Source organism: Eptatretus burgeri, chromosome 14, assembly GCF_056783735.1.
Source record: "Eptatretus burgeri isolate ZD-2024b chromosome 14, Ebu_testis_v1, whole genome shotgun sequence".
Classification (NCBI taxonomy): Eukaryota; Metazoa; Chordata; class Myxini; order Myxiniformes; family Myxinidae; genus Eptatretus; species Eptatretus burgeri.
Window position 1 is genome coordinate 74,824,185 of NC_140974.1, and position 13,593 is coordinate 74,837,777.

A 13,593-nucleotide genomic window follows, 5' to 3' on the forward strand; every position below is an offset into this window, starting at 1 on the left:
GAAGGCATTCCACAACTCTTCAGGATCCCATGAAACCCCTTACACCTTCCAATCAACCCATTCGCAAACTCCTCAGCTATACTTTCATCCTTGAGCATGCCAGCCATCCAGCATAGGCTGGGATGATACCATTATATTGGATTTGAGCCACAGCTTCAGAGTTGTGACACAAAGCCTGTGATTGGTAATGATGAAATGAGCACTCTGGTAGACCCTGCAGTTCTCGAGCAACCTCCAGCAACCATCAAAAAAACATGGTCCATCTGGAATACCAAGTCCAGCGATGTGGCTGGGGGCACTGAAACTATGAACCAACCACCCTTAGTCCATGACATCTTGTGAAGTCAAGGAACTTAGTGCTGTTCTGGTTCCTGGTTCCAGACCCATGGGGACCAACACATGTCCCATAACCATCCCTATCAGTGCCACACGAGGCATTGAAATCCCCCAAGACAAACAGAGTATCTCGCCTGAGGCACCGATCAACCACCGACTCCAGCGTGGCATAGAATGTCTCCTTCAGAGTGAGATCGCTCGCCTCACTTGGAGAATATACAGAGACCAGGGAAATGGAACTCAAAGAGAGTATCAACTTATTGGATACAGCTGCAGCAACTCCCTGAGAATGGTATCCATCAAAGCGATCAGACCAGTAGTATATGTAGCCACCCACCATGATCTGCCCACTATCTGGTCTCTGCACCTCAGAAAGCGCTACAATACCGATGTTCGAATGCTGGAGCTCAGATGACAGCAGAGACAGGTGGTCATCCTCTCTTAGAGTGAGGACATCCAGGCACACACCCAAAGGGACTGTGTCAGGTTAATCTGAGGAGACCACCATCCAGTAGACGACACCGCAGCAACCCCCAACACACACCACCACAAACTGACCCAGCAGGGTTGCCTTTTGGTTTCCCACCCCCACCCCCCCATCATCAAAGAATGCGGGTCCCTAAGGTTTTGCCCCAGTTCCATCATCCGGTGAGTTGTCCTACAAAGGGCAGCTGCACAGGAGGTACTCCCACAGAGCGGGTTTTTCTTGGTTTGATTTACTGTGTGTGCTTTTGTGTATGTTGTGGAATGAAGTGTTTTGCGATGACCGGAGTGCAAATCCTGCCCGCAAACTTCTAGCAATGGCTAATCCAACTGCAGGATGTCTGTGGACACAGCTGGGCACCAGATATGGATGGCTGTTGGCTCACTAGGAGCTCCTCCATCATTTGACAGGTTTTATTTTTAATCCCGCTGGGAGTCCATATCCATGCATCCCCCTTACCAGGAAACCTAGTGGGGGAGAAGGTTTTGTCACTGACAATCGGACCATGGAACAGGTTAGTACAGGTTTACATGGTATCTGTAGCAAATCACCAATCTGATCTGGCCTGAACTGACAATTAGGTGGAAGGAAAAATGGGAGAATTTCCCTCTTCTCCTCTGCGTTGTATTCTCCGTACGTGAGGGGTGGCGGACTGATGCGACAGGTGCTTCCCGGAGGGGAAGAGGCACGTGACCCCAAAAATTCCTCTCAAGTGCATACGTAAAAATGTACATTATAAAAGGAGCAGTGTCTGTCTGTCTGTTTGTCTTGCTAAAACTTGAGAACGGATTGACGGATTTAACCAACGACAGTGGATTCAGGGAACTCGCAGCAAGGTTTGTGACGCAAAATAAAGAAAATAAAAGGATAGTTTGTGTATGGACATGGGCACACGTGGCAAAACAGTAAACACCAACTTGAGATGCTGGTCATCCCTGCATGGAGGGCAGGATATGCCAGGAATCCTTTTTTTGTTCTTGCCCCATAGATTAGCCATCGCAGCAAAGATTGGTATTCCCAGCAGTGAAGCAATGGGTCTTATATGCTCGTAAAAATTAAAACAAACCCTTCATGATTTTTTCAGGAATCCCCAAATTACAAAAGTACCAAAGTCACAGATTTCAATGGAGTTATTAATTAACTCATGACTTTTGAGGTGGGAACTTATCACAGGTAAGCAGTTTGTAAAATAAACTAGAGCAGATTACGAATGGGTGAAGGGTCGGCTGTGAACATGTCCACAAAAGGATCTTGTCCAGTGAGTGTGCAGAGGTTGAATCTGACCGGCCAGTCACGTTGCAAAAAGTCCTCAGATGATGAGCTTGGTATCACCAAAGTATGCAGATGAACCTGAGTCCACAGATGAAGCTGTTTGATGCTCAATTTCGGACTGCATACTGTTAAGGACCATGCATACTGGCAACAGGTGAGGAGAGAGTGAAGGAACAGGCAGGCTGCCGTCTCGATGCAGCCTGCGAGGAGATGTCTGTTTTGAAGTCATCTCCGAGACAACAGCAAGGCAGTAGCTTCAATCAGTAGACCGACCAGTGTTATAGGTAATAACGACCAGCGTATCATGGGGTGGAGCTGGTTCTTTAGTCAGGGCTTTGGAGTTGCAGAACCTGTCCCGGTTCATACGCAAAAGTCAGCTGATTCCCTCTTTACTGGATGAGCTGGTTATTAAAATGAATTCTATCACAAGAAATGCAGCACACAGCCGTTTTTCTCTCAGTTCAAATCTATCCATCTATCTAATCTATCTCTCTCTCTCTCTCTCTCTCTCTCTCTCTCTCTCTCTCTCTCTCTCTCTCTCTCTCTCTCTCTCTCTCTCTCTCTCTCTCTCTCTCTCTCTGTAATTTGTTTTGTTTACAAACTGTCAACAAGCCTTGTATCTGCATTGAACCAGAATGGTGTATTGCTCACAAGGTCAGGATGGCAGTCTGGTGCCTCTCATCTCAAGAGCTGTGATCAAAGCTGAGCCACGTAACCTTTGGTGTACTTCTTATCTTATTTTGTTGTCACTCCAAAGACTCTTTTCAAAGCCTTCTCATAAGCTGTTGGTCTTCTCGAGGCAAATTCGACCTTGGCAAGGTTCATCATTCCATTCAATTGACTTTCACAGTGCAAACCCCTTTCCCCAAAAGCTACAGTTATCTGGTGTAAGGCTGCATGACAATTATAGGTTTTTTACTGGATTATAATACTCTGATGAAATAATGCACTTAACTTTCACCTTCAGCAGAATTATATTTTACATTGATCCGTAATACGAAAATTTGACGACTCGGGACGAGTCTGTAAAAACCATTCACGTTCCCCGAAGATCAGTTATTTCGATAAGTAAGTGTTTCAGGTTAGAATCCCCACCGATGTGTAAAGGGCATCATTTGTGTGCCGGGCTGCGAATCTTTGAGGTAGCCGTTATTCTTTCTCTATCTTTTATTTTAAAACAACACAACATCTCCAACAAACATCGCAGCAACCGTCATCTCCTCACCATCGAGAAGCAACGCTCCCTCCGCACCAACCGCCATGGGGCGCGAATGGCCCCGGCGCGAGCCGATTTGCATAAACGGATCAAAACGAGGGCTTCCCCGAAACCAACTGGTGACGTCGGACTTGGGGTTTCCTACCAGGAGTGAGAGGTCGGAGGGGAAAAGTGGGCGGAGCTCGAACGAGTTTGGGGCTTGTTCGGCAGATTCATCGCTCTCTGGAGACGGGCAGTCGCGGGAGAGGAAGGCACATGGAGCACGCATTCGGGGGAGGAGGCAGACGGTGGTGGCAGTGCGGAGAAGCGGGCACTCGGGATATTCGTCCCTCTCTGGAGTCGAGCAGCTGCGTCGTGGTCCGGTCGAACGGCCCTGAGACGGTCGAGCGACGCTGAGGTAGTGAACGGGTCCCGAAGAGCATCAACTAAAAGAACAAAGACCAGTTCACCCCTCCGAGCGCGTCGCCGGCCAGGCCCGACCGACCAGGCCGCGTGAAGGCCGGACGACCGAGGGGAACCGAGCAAGCTGCTCGCCAAGCTGCTCAAGCTGCTCATCAAGCTGCTCAAGCTGCCCGGCCGCTCAAGCGACTGGCACGTGCGACACGAGGGCCAAGCAAGAGACACCAGGGGTCACCGACCTGAAGACCGTCGAGCCGTCACAAGGGGCGGTCAGATAACCTGCCCGGCCTCTTGTGAGCCTTCGGTCATCCAGGCTCCGAGTTGGAATAAAGGCTCACGAGCCCATTTCTTTTCCTGGGTTTTGTATGAAAGTCTGTGGCACCTTGTCTTTATAAGTAGAATTGTTGGTTAAGTGCGTGCCTGTACATAATAGACATCGGCTGTAGGCTTTGCTTGTGTCATGTCCGCTTCCCCCATTGCTTGCCTATTTGAAATAAATGCCCCCATTGTTTGAATGTCAATCTGCTCGTTGTGTCATTTCCTCCCATTGACTTCCACGACACGTTCGGGAAATTAGCAGGCTATTAAAGCCAAATAAAAGTGGTCATTTGGTCAGACGGAACTTGGCGATTAAAACCGCTCGGCAACGCACACGGAACGAGCGCGCTTAGCGGCTCGTTTCAGTACGAGTTCTGTCGAGGTATAAATTCTCGGTACTTCTGTCTGCGCGGATAATTAGGTCTATCGAGATTCGGCGATTAACCCTGTACCGCGTGGACAGAATATTGACAGTTTATGGTGCGTTAAGGCACTCGTAGCAGGTTTCCGGAGTTGTCCAGGAAGCTACGACTGAATTCCGGTTTTCAGTGGACGCACGACTGCGGTTGGGCTGAAGCGGTCGTGCGTAAGCCGTCTGAACCGGCTAATTCGTAACAATATGTAAGTACGATGACATCAGGCAGATATCATCTGCAGAGTTCCTCTAGCTCTTTGAATTGGTTCCTCCAAAGTATTTCATTCCTTCTCTGCAACACCACTAAAAACAGTAATGCAGACAACATGCAACCTTGCCTGACTCCTGTGGTAACTCTAAATTTGGATGATAACTCATTGTTGCAAATCACACAGCATTTGTATCCATTGAAGTTACTCCTTATCATCCATACAGATTTATCTGGTACTCCATCCAGTCTCGGTATCTTCCACATTACCTCTCCATTCACACTGTCGAACACCTTTTCAAAGTCAATGAATGATAGGTAAAGGCTTGCATTCCATTCGTTCTGTTCATTGCATTGTGCTCTTAATGTTCTTAGTGTGAAGATCTGATCCCAACATCCCCCGTTTCTCCGGAATCCAGCTTGTTCCTTTCAGATGGTCGTGTCAACAACCATTTACATTCGGTTCAACATTATCTTGCAAAACATTTTCCTGACAATGCACAGTAGGATAGCTCCTCTCCAGTTCCCTCATTCCGTTGTGTTCCCTTTCTTTGGTAGTTTGATTATTAGACCACATTTCCCTTCCTCGGGCATTTTGTCTTGCTTCCATATCTCGTTTATTAAGTGATGTCAGGTACATGTTGACACTCATGTACTATATTTTTACAGCTCTGCATTTGTGTTATCTACTCCACATTTCTTTCTCTCTCCTTTATTCTGCAGAATCTAAAGCTCTCAACATTATTGGAATCTCCCACAATGAAGCCAAAGCATACTCCATTCTCTTGGCTTCGCGGGCAGGTCGGTGGTCTGTTTTTTACCCCCTCTTCTCAGATATTGCTCCATCTGCTTTCTCAGACCTTCAAACCTCCCCAGCAACTCCAGGATGCACATGTTCTTTTGGTAACCCTCTTCTGGTTAAAATTCCAAAAATCCAGGCTGACTGTACACATCAACTCCTTTGTTCCTCGCTTGTCCCGTTGATGGAACAACTTTCTAGAGGCCGTTCTTTCCCACTCTTCCCTCCAGCGCTTCAAGTAGGCAGTGCAACACCACCTTGTGTCATCCGCCATCCTAACACCTGATGTTTAATACCCCAATGAACACTTCCTAACGCACCCTCTTACTCGCTGGTTTCTGTATTTCCAGCCCTTCTCTCTGTGTTCCTTTCTTGTCTGTTCATTCCTTTCCTGATTTTGCCCAATTATGGCCCAACTATCCTACTGTCAATTCAATCTTGCTCTCACACGAAGCTTGTTGTTGTAGAGAGAAAAAAAACTGGTTTTCTCTGAAGTATGGCATTATCTCGTGTTTTTGTTAGCATGTTTGTGTGTAATTTGTGTTGCAGTTCCAACACAAACCTCGGGCAATGCAGGAATTAATTGATTAATTGATGTTGCAGAAGAAATTGCACAGTACATTCTACCTTCAGACACATCCGGGCAGTGTCTGTCTCCGGACCCATCTGGGTGGTGTCTGTCTCCGGAGACGTCTGGGCGGTGTTTGTTTCCGGACACATCCTGGCGATGTCTGTCGCCAGACACGTTTGGGCGGTGTCTGCCTCCAGACACGTCCAGGCAGCGTCTGTCTCTGGACACATCTGTGTGGTGTCTGTCTCCGTGCTCCGTCATCCTGACGAGTGGTTTGTGCTCCATCATCCTAAGCGAGTGGGTCGTGCTCTGTCATTCTGAGGGAGTGATTCGTGCCCCGTCATCCTGAGTGAGCGGTTTGTGCCCGTTATCCTGAGCGAGTGGTTCATTCTCCCTTATCCTGAGCAAATTGTTCGTGCTCCATCATTCTGAATGAGTGGTTCCATCTCCGTCATCCTGAGCGAGTGCTTCATGCCCCGTCATCCTGAGTGAGCGGTTCGTGCCCCATTATCCTGAACAAGTAGTTCGTGCCCCGTTATCCTGAGTGAGTGGTTTGTGCTCCATTATCCTGAGCGAATGGTTCATGGTCCATAATGCTGAGGGAGTGATTTGTGCGCCATCAGCCTGAAGAAGTGATTCGTGCTCCATCATTCTGAGTGAATGGGTGTGAAATAAAACCCAATTTCCTAGCAGTTTGCTGTATTGACGTGTTTTCTAAATGACCGAGCCAAAATTTATTCTTTCCATCCTTCACACGCAGCTGTTTATAAAGAATAATGCTTGTGAACATCTCCCTGAAATGTCTATATAAATGCAACGATGTTTTTCAGTGAAAGCTACTCAAGGTTTCTGGGTTGTATACAGTACATACTATAGTCGGGAATCACACTGACTCCAACTTGCCCATATCAGCCAAGCACGAGTGTGCGAGTGTGTGTGTGTGTGTGTGTGTGTGTGTGTGTGTGTGTGTGTGTGTGTGTGTGTATGTGTGTGTGTGTGTGTTATTGTTCATAAAGCATAACATATTTATATATCTCTCTCTCATCCCTCCCTCTCCCCGCTCCCCCCTCCCCCCCCCCCCCCCGCTCAGTATTCCTATCAGCGAAGCAATGGGTGCTATTTGCTGGTATATATATATATATATATATATATATATATATATATATATATATATATATATATATATATATATATATATATATATATATATATATATATATATATATATATTGTAACATCAAATGCCAAAACATGTAACAGCATTAATGTGAAGATGTGGTATAAAGGTGAACAGCACAAATGTATGGTACAATGTGGAGTATGGTACAATGCGTTTTATGTGTGGTACAATGTGTTTTTGTTACAGCTCCGCCAACGTGGAACAGCAGAAATCATGTTGGTTGGACATTGTTGGTGAAGAGTGAAACAATAAAAGTGAAATGGCAATGGGTGTGGGTGAGAAAGAGAGTATGTGGCAAGGACCACAAGGTAATCAAAAGGGACAGTGTGCAACGTTCTCTTGGGATTGCAGTATATATCAACATGGGTTAAACTCTGTGTTCCCATCTCAGCAAATAATGTGATTTCAGGATCAAATCCCCTATGCTATATCTTAATTTATCCATTTTTGTGAAGTCCTTGGACATAATTCATGTAAAACTGCATTGACATTTCATGTCCTTATCCTGTGATGTACAATCTCAACGAATTATAATTCAGAGTCATTTTTGATTTGCAACCCCTCATCAGATAGAAACATGGTTGATGCAACACAAATATAAACCAAGCCATCAGCTGGGATATTAAACTGGGAAGCACCAGAGCATTAGGACAGTTAAATATGAATATTGATGTGGATGAGCAGAGAAAGAAGCAAAATAGGAAGGGAGAAACATAAAATGAACTATGATGCAAAAAGAGGCTAAAATGTTTTTTTTATAAAAAGGATAGTAAGAGGTAAAGTGTGGGGGTAGCGGTGGGGGGGGGGGATACTCAATTTTCTTTCCTCTGCCAAAGCCGAAATCAGAACAATTGGTAGTTTACTGTCATGATGGATGAAGATATGGGCGGACAGGGAGAGAGACATATCCCGATAAATGGAGAGGAAAATTACCCACCACCATCTTCATCTTCATCCTCCGTAGGTGTTGCGAAAGCTGAGCTTTGCGAACCATGTGCGGAAAGGGTCAGTGAGGGGCTCGCTGGAAGGCCGCTTGATGTACGATCAACCTCACGCCACAATCTTACCAGTTCCAGACCTGCCTCGCCACTCGATGCCTACGATGGCAGACATTTTGAGGAACAGTGAGCTATTCTTCAAATTAATTTCTGTTATTACCTTCTCAGCCTATTCAACTATCGGTGTAAAGTTACAAGGTGGATAGTACAGGGTGGGGTATTTATATCTGATACATTTGCAATCTTTCTAGCTGGAAGCAGTCTTGGCGTAACTCATAATTGTTTCCTTTGTTTTACAGATAATACCTGAGAGTTTTTAATGATGGAGCACTTTAAATGCAATGAGCATTTTTAATTTTTAATTTTTTTAATGCATTGAGTATGCCAATTTCACAAACAAGGTCATCATGACAGATGAGGCACACTTTGATTTGGTAGATTTAACTTCATCAGATTTCTTCCTATGAGGATTTCTGAAGGGCAAAGTTTATAAGGAACATCCAACATCGATCGATGAATTGAAGGCAAATATCACTGCAACCATCCGCTCTATTGATCAAGAGACAATGCTTACGGTAATGAACAATATGATGATCCGCTGTCGTGAATGCACAAATATGAAAGGGGCCCATTGTCTGATGTAATTTTTAAGAAATAAAGAATAAAAATTGATTTTAAAAACTTTAAGTATGTGTCTGTGCTGTATAGAAATTTTATTTTATTTGGTTTGGAAACAAAAAAGTTATAAAGATAATAAAACCGTCAGATATAAATGCCCCACCCTGCATCATGTGCTTTCAGAAAAATGTTCTCCCAATGTCATGTACACATTGACTTGAAGACATGAAAGATCCCCATTTTAAAGATGTTTTCAAGACATTCTGCCGAAATAATAAAATTATTAACTAATTTTCCTATTTTCTTGGACTAAAGCTCTTACTGTTTCAAGAGTAGTGTGAAAAGTTCTGAGTATGCACACACTGGAGTGGAGTTAAATATAAAATGCTGATTATAAATCATAAAAAAATAATAAAAAAAAATTTTAAGGACAAACTTGAGATGTTGAGAACAATAACGGTTTCAATAAAGGAAAGAGAAAAAAGCACGTCTTGTTCGAGGAACTTGTAAGTATTGTGAGCAAGGACCGACAGCATTAAGAGCAATTTTACGCCGGAAGAACCTCAAATGTTTGAATGAATTTCGAAATTTGAATGAATGTACATTGTACAATGTTTAAAATCCGCAGAATTATCATAGAACCAAGTTTGTGGTAAATGCCAATCAGATTGGAGAGCTCAGCTTTTGAAACCACAAAACATTGTCCAGATTATATAATCTCAAGCACATATATATGTGGCCAGTCAAAGACAAAGAATCATGCCGACTAACTCGATGGGAAGACAACACTCAAGCATACCAGTTTCAGTTGCAGGTGGAAAGTGTCCATGACACTTCTTCTTCCAAAATGCCAGAACCACTCGGTGGATGAAAACACACGAACTGGGGCATCAATGACAAAACGGATCGGATCTTGAACCTCAGAGATGATCAGATCGGTAGCCAAGCACAAAGGCAATGGCTTATCTGGAACACAATGAAAGCAAATGAATAACATGTATGAACTTTGAGTGAGATATAAAGAGAAGCAGTTATATCAGGTCTAGATGCAAGTTATATCGATAGTGATTACCAAACCTGATTTACACCAAAATTCAAGCACCAACATACATGTGTAAACCGTATTGCATCTATCAACCGATATTCATAATACTGTAGGTCTCACAATCGTCTTTGCTGACATAAAGCAGTAAATACCCACATGGTGACCGTATGATTTTTCAGGTTGAAACTGTTGGTGGGAGTCAGGCCAAACCCCAATTCCTCAACCTCCCTCTACCAACCTAAGGCATCAATCCCCTCCCCACTCCAAGCATTCAAATCCCCTCCCTCCTCCAACTCCCCCCCCACATGATCGTTCTCAATCTCCCCTCCCCCAAAGCCTCAACCTCCCCCTCCCAACCCTGTCCATCATCGTTTCCACCAACCCACTTTTGTACTTTGGTGATTCATCTCCACCTACTCATTATTCATGATGTTCTACGGTTCCACCAATCAGGTAATCCTGTCCTTTCTGTCTCTCAACCAATCAACGTTGAGGACATTACATTGTAACTTTAGAAACGAGAGTTTGGTGCTTCTTGTTCATGTGCTTGCAGTTTTATCCTGAAGAGTGCAAGTTGAAAAGCTTTGATAATGTTTTTTATTGAAATGCATATTATATACTGTAGACGATGATATGAGGGTACCGACTTCAAAAAGAGTGCCAAATTATAATCACAAATTATTGAGAAGCATGTTGAATATACTGTACATACTTGTGAATCATAATAGGTCATATTCAATAAATACTGGTACATTCAAGTGGGGAAGTGGGGAGGTGGGGGGGGGGGTACATAGATAAATTGTCATAAGGATAGTATGGACCATGTGATCAAGTGGGTTAGATTTCCCATTGTATCAGGATATTTGTCAGAAGCGAGTTGTATGTAATACATGCATCGAAAAGGCAGTGATCATAATCTTAGAACAGTATAGACTAGAGAGGAAGGTTGTATTACGTCTGACCCTGTGTTTCGGCGAGGCTAGGTCAGGACAGACAGACGCATAGAAAGAGCTTCTGCTCTTTAAAGAACATCACCCTAGGCTGTTTGGTGATGACACTGCAAGTCAAAGTGGCAAAGTGAGCTGTAGAGCCCTGGTTGAGGGCAGAATGCTTTTTTTCTGAGAGGCCATCTCACAGAATGGAACAGCCCAGAAGATGGCGACGCCTACAGGCAGTGGGTGGCCAATGACAGGACTCACCACCCAAGTAGGTGGTCCCAGAGGTGACGAAGGCTGTGACCATGCTTGCATGCACCAGTTGGAGTCAGGCCTTTGGAGAGGAAACATGTCTCTTCTCTCTCTGTGTTTTGGTCATTGCTCGAGGAGGACGTGTTCGAGAGATTGGACTGTTCGCCATTGCCCCTCGTTGCCATTCCGACTCATCGCCATTGCGCCCTGAGCCACACTTTGCCTCCAACCACACCACATACACGAATCCAAGCTCGTGCCTGCCTAAAGTCCTCGCCTGTTCCCCTCCATTGTGTGAATCCGGTTATATTAAGTTTTCATTGTTCATTACATTGTGTGTTCCTTTCATTCCTATCTGCATCTGTCGACCGCCAGATATGTGCCGTTTTTTTATCAATTGTCCTGTCCTCCCTTTTCCCAGAATAATTTGTAAATAAAGCCCTTTTAAGTATGAGAAATGTTTTTCCGTCCTTTGCCTTCCGTGTGTTCCGTGGCCAGGTTCGGCTTTTAGTGGGTGATCCTTACGGAATGTAAGAGCAAAGAACACAGCAATAGATAGCAATTGAACGCAATTTTTTTAAAGATTGATTTGGAATTTGTGGAGGCCTTTATCAGACCTCCGGCTCAGTCGTTCTGTGTTCGTCTGACTTGAAAATATCGTGTTGCGGTGATGGAAAAGACCCCCATATGCATTCAGAGACACCTAGGATTTTTTTCCCCACTCAGATATTGCTTTCGTTGATGTGAGATAGATTTCCTACCTTTTGCATAGAGGGCCTTTGGAAGGGAGAAGCGTCATGAGATAGAATGCCCATGTTTTCTTTCATCCCTCCGTCTATCAATCCATCTTTTGATCCTTCTTTGGTTCCAGCTGCCCGTCCCTCGCCATGTTCGCCTTTCAAGCTTGTAACTCCTCGAAACTCTTCACAACCCTTCTCTCTTTGCCATTCAAACCTCCCCCTCCTTCCTTTTCTATTCCACAGCTGAAACCATCCCCTACCACACACACACATCACAAATTACCCCTGTCACGAGTCCACGTGTCATGAATCACAATTACTTCAAAACAATGGACCAGAATTGCCTGTTGACTCGTTTAAAAAAAAACAAAACAAAGATTCTGAAACGGATGTGGAAAACAAATAAACTCCTTCTTTTCAATTCCTGCAAAACACACCATTTGGACACAATGGTGGCAATCATTAGCCCAGAAGTGGTCTCTTCATTCTCTGATTTACTTGCGAAATAACACATTAAGAGCTAAAGGATAAGGAACACCACAGCTGTTCGTTGCAGCTGGCGTCATGTGCTTGTGATGTGTGTTCGACGTCATCGATGATGTTCAACGAAAACAACAACATATCCTCTTGCGTTGGGTGTAAAAGGCAGAAGAGCTAAACCTCAGTTCAGACCAGATGGTTTTAACCTCCGTGAAGAGACTGACCAAGAGACATTACAGCAGCCTTTCTTTACATGTGGACTGGCAAGTGCTCTTGTGCACAACCCTTCCACTAAATCCAGCATCTCGATCTGCTGAGCGTTCAACACTCCATTCGTCCCATCTGCCAGGAGGTTTTGTCTAGTAGTGCTCCGATCCACCACAAGTAGCCTGCCAGGAGTGCTCTCGACTAGTCATATCTGCCAGGAGTGCTCTCGACTTGTCTCAGGCGTCAGGACTTTTGATTTGTCTCACTCTCGTCCATCAAGCTCTATGTACCACGAGTCATTTGGCAAGTCTGTGCTCACATCTGCCTGTTCGGACTGTGAGAGCCACCAAGGGGAAGCTTGCATGCTGCATGAGTGTGCACGCAGTATGAGCTTGCATGTGGTATGCAGTCTACACGTGGTACGAGCTTGCACACTGCACACTGCGTAATTTTGCACATGGTACAAGCTTGCATGCTTTGATGGCTTGGAGGGAATAAGGTTGAAGAAAATGTGGAAGTTGGTTCCACAGGTAGAGGTGAGCAGTGATGCTGAATTTTTGGAGTTTCATGAGAAGGGGTTGCTGGTGGACTGTGTGTACCCTGCAGATATCCAAGGGGGGAAAAAAGCACATAGAGGGCAGAGGGTGCAAGACCAGAAAGGAGATGGAAGAAGACAGAGAGACCACCAACCTGTTGGCATTGGGGAAAGTGATAGGCCCATTGACTCAGCTTCATCGTGGGAGATGCCAATGATCTTGAAGGTCTTGGTTTCCATGGCGTCAAACTGAGCAAAATGTGAGGCAGGGGAGCCAGCCCAGAGGGGAGAGCAGTACTCCATAAAGCTGCGGATGAAAGCCTTGCAGGTGGATAGGAATTCAGGTGTGTCAAGGAGGGAATTTGTACAATGGAGGATGACCAGTCGGCGACTGGCTTTGGAGGCCAACTTTGAAATGTGGTTTGCCCAAGAGAAATCAAGGCTAAAAGTGAGACCCAGGAGTATGAGTGACTGAACCTCTTTGAGAGAGTTGTTGAGAAAGTAGATGGGAGGGTTTGCAGTACGGTCCTTTCGGAAAGAGAAAGCAAGTGGCGGATTTCTCAGGATTGAAAGACATGTTCCGAG

General features: G+C 44.9%; 1 protein-coding gene across 13 annotated transcripts in view; it reads right to left on the reverse strand.

Moving 5' to 3' along the window:
* LOC147013640 (rab GTPase-activating protein 1-like) overlaps positions 1-13,593 on the reverse strand; it is a 337,271-nt gene that overhangs the window by 207,728 nt on the left and 115,950 nt on the right. For all 13 annotated transcript variants that reach the window (XM_085855705.1, XM_085855704.1, XM_085855702.1 and 10 more), the window contains 2 exons: positions 9,614-9,780; positions 8,136-8,295 (listed from right to left, as the gene is read on the reverse strand). In XM_085855705.1, coding sequence (XP_085711831.1) covers positions 8,136-8,295; positions 9,614-9,780 — 327 coding nt within the window. The remainder of the gene's footprint in view (positions 1-8,135; positions 8,296-9,613; positions 9,781-13,593) is intronic.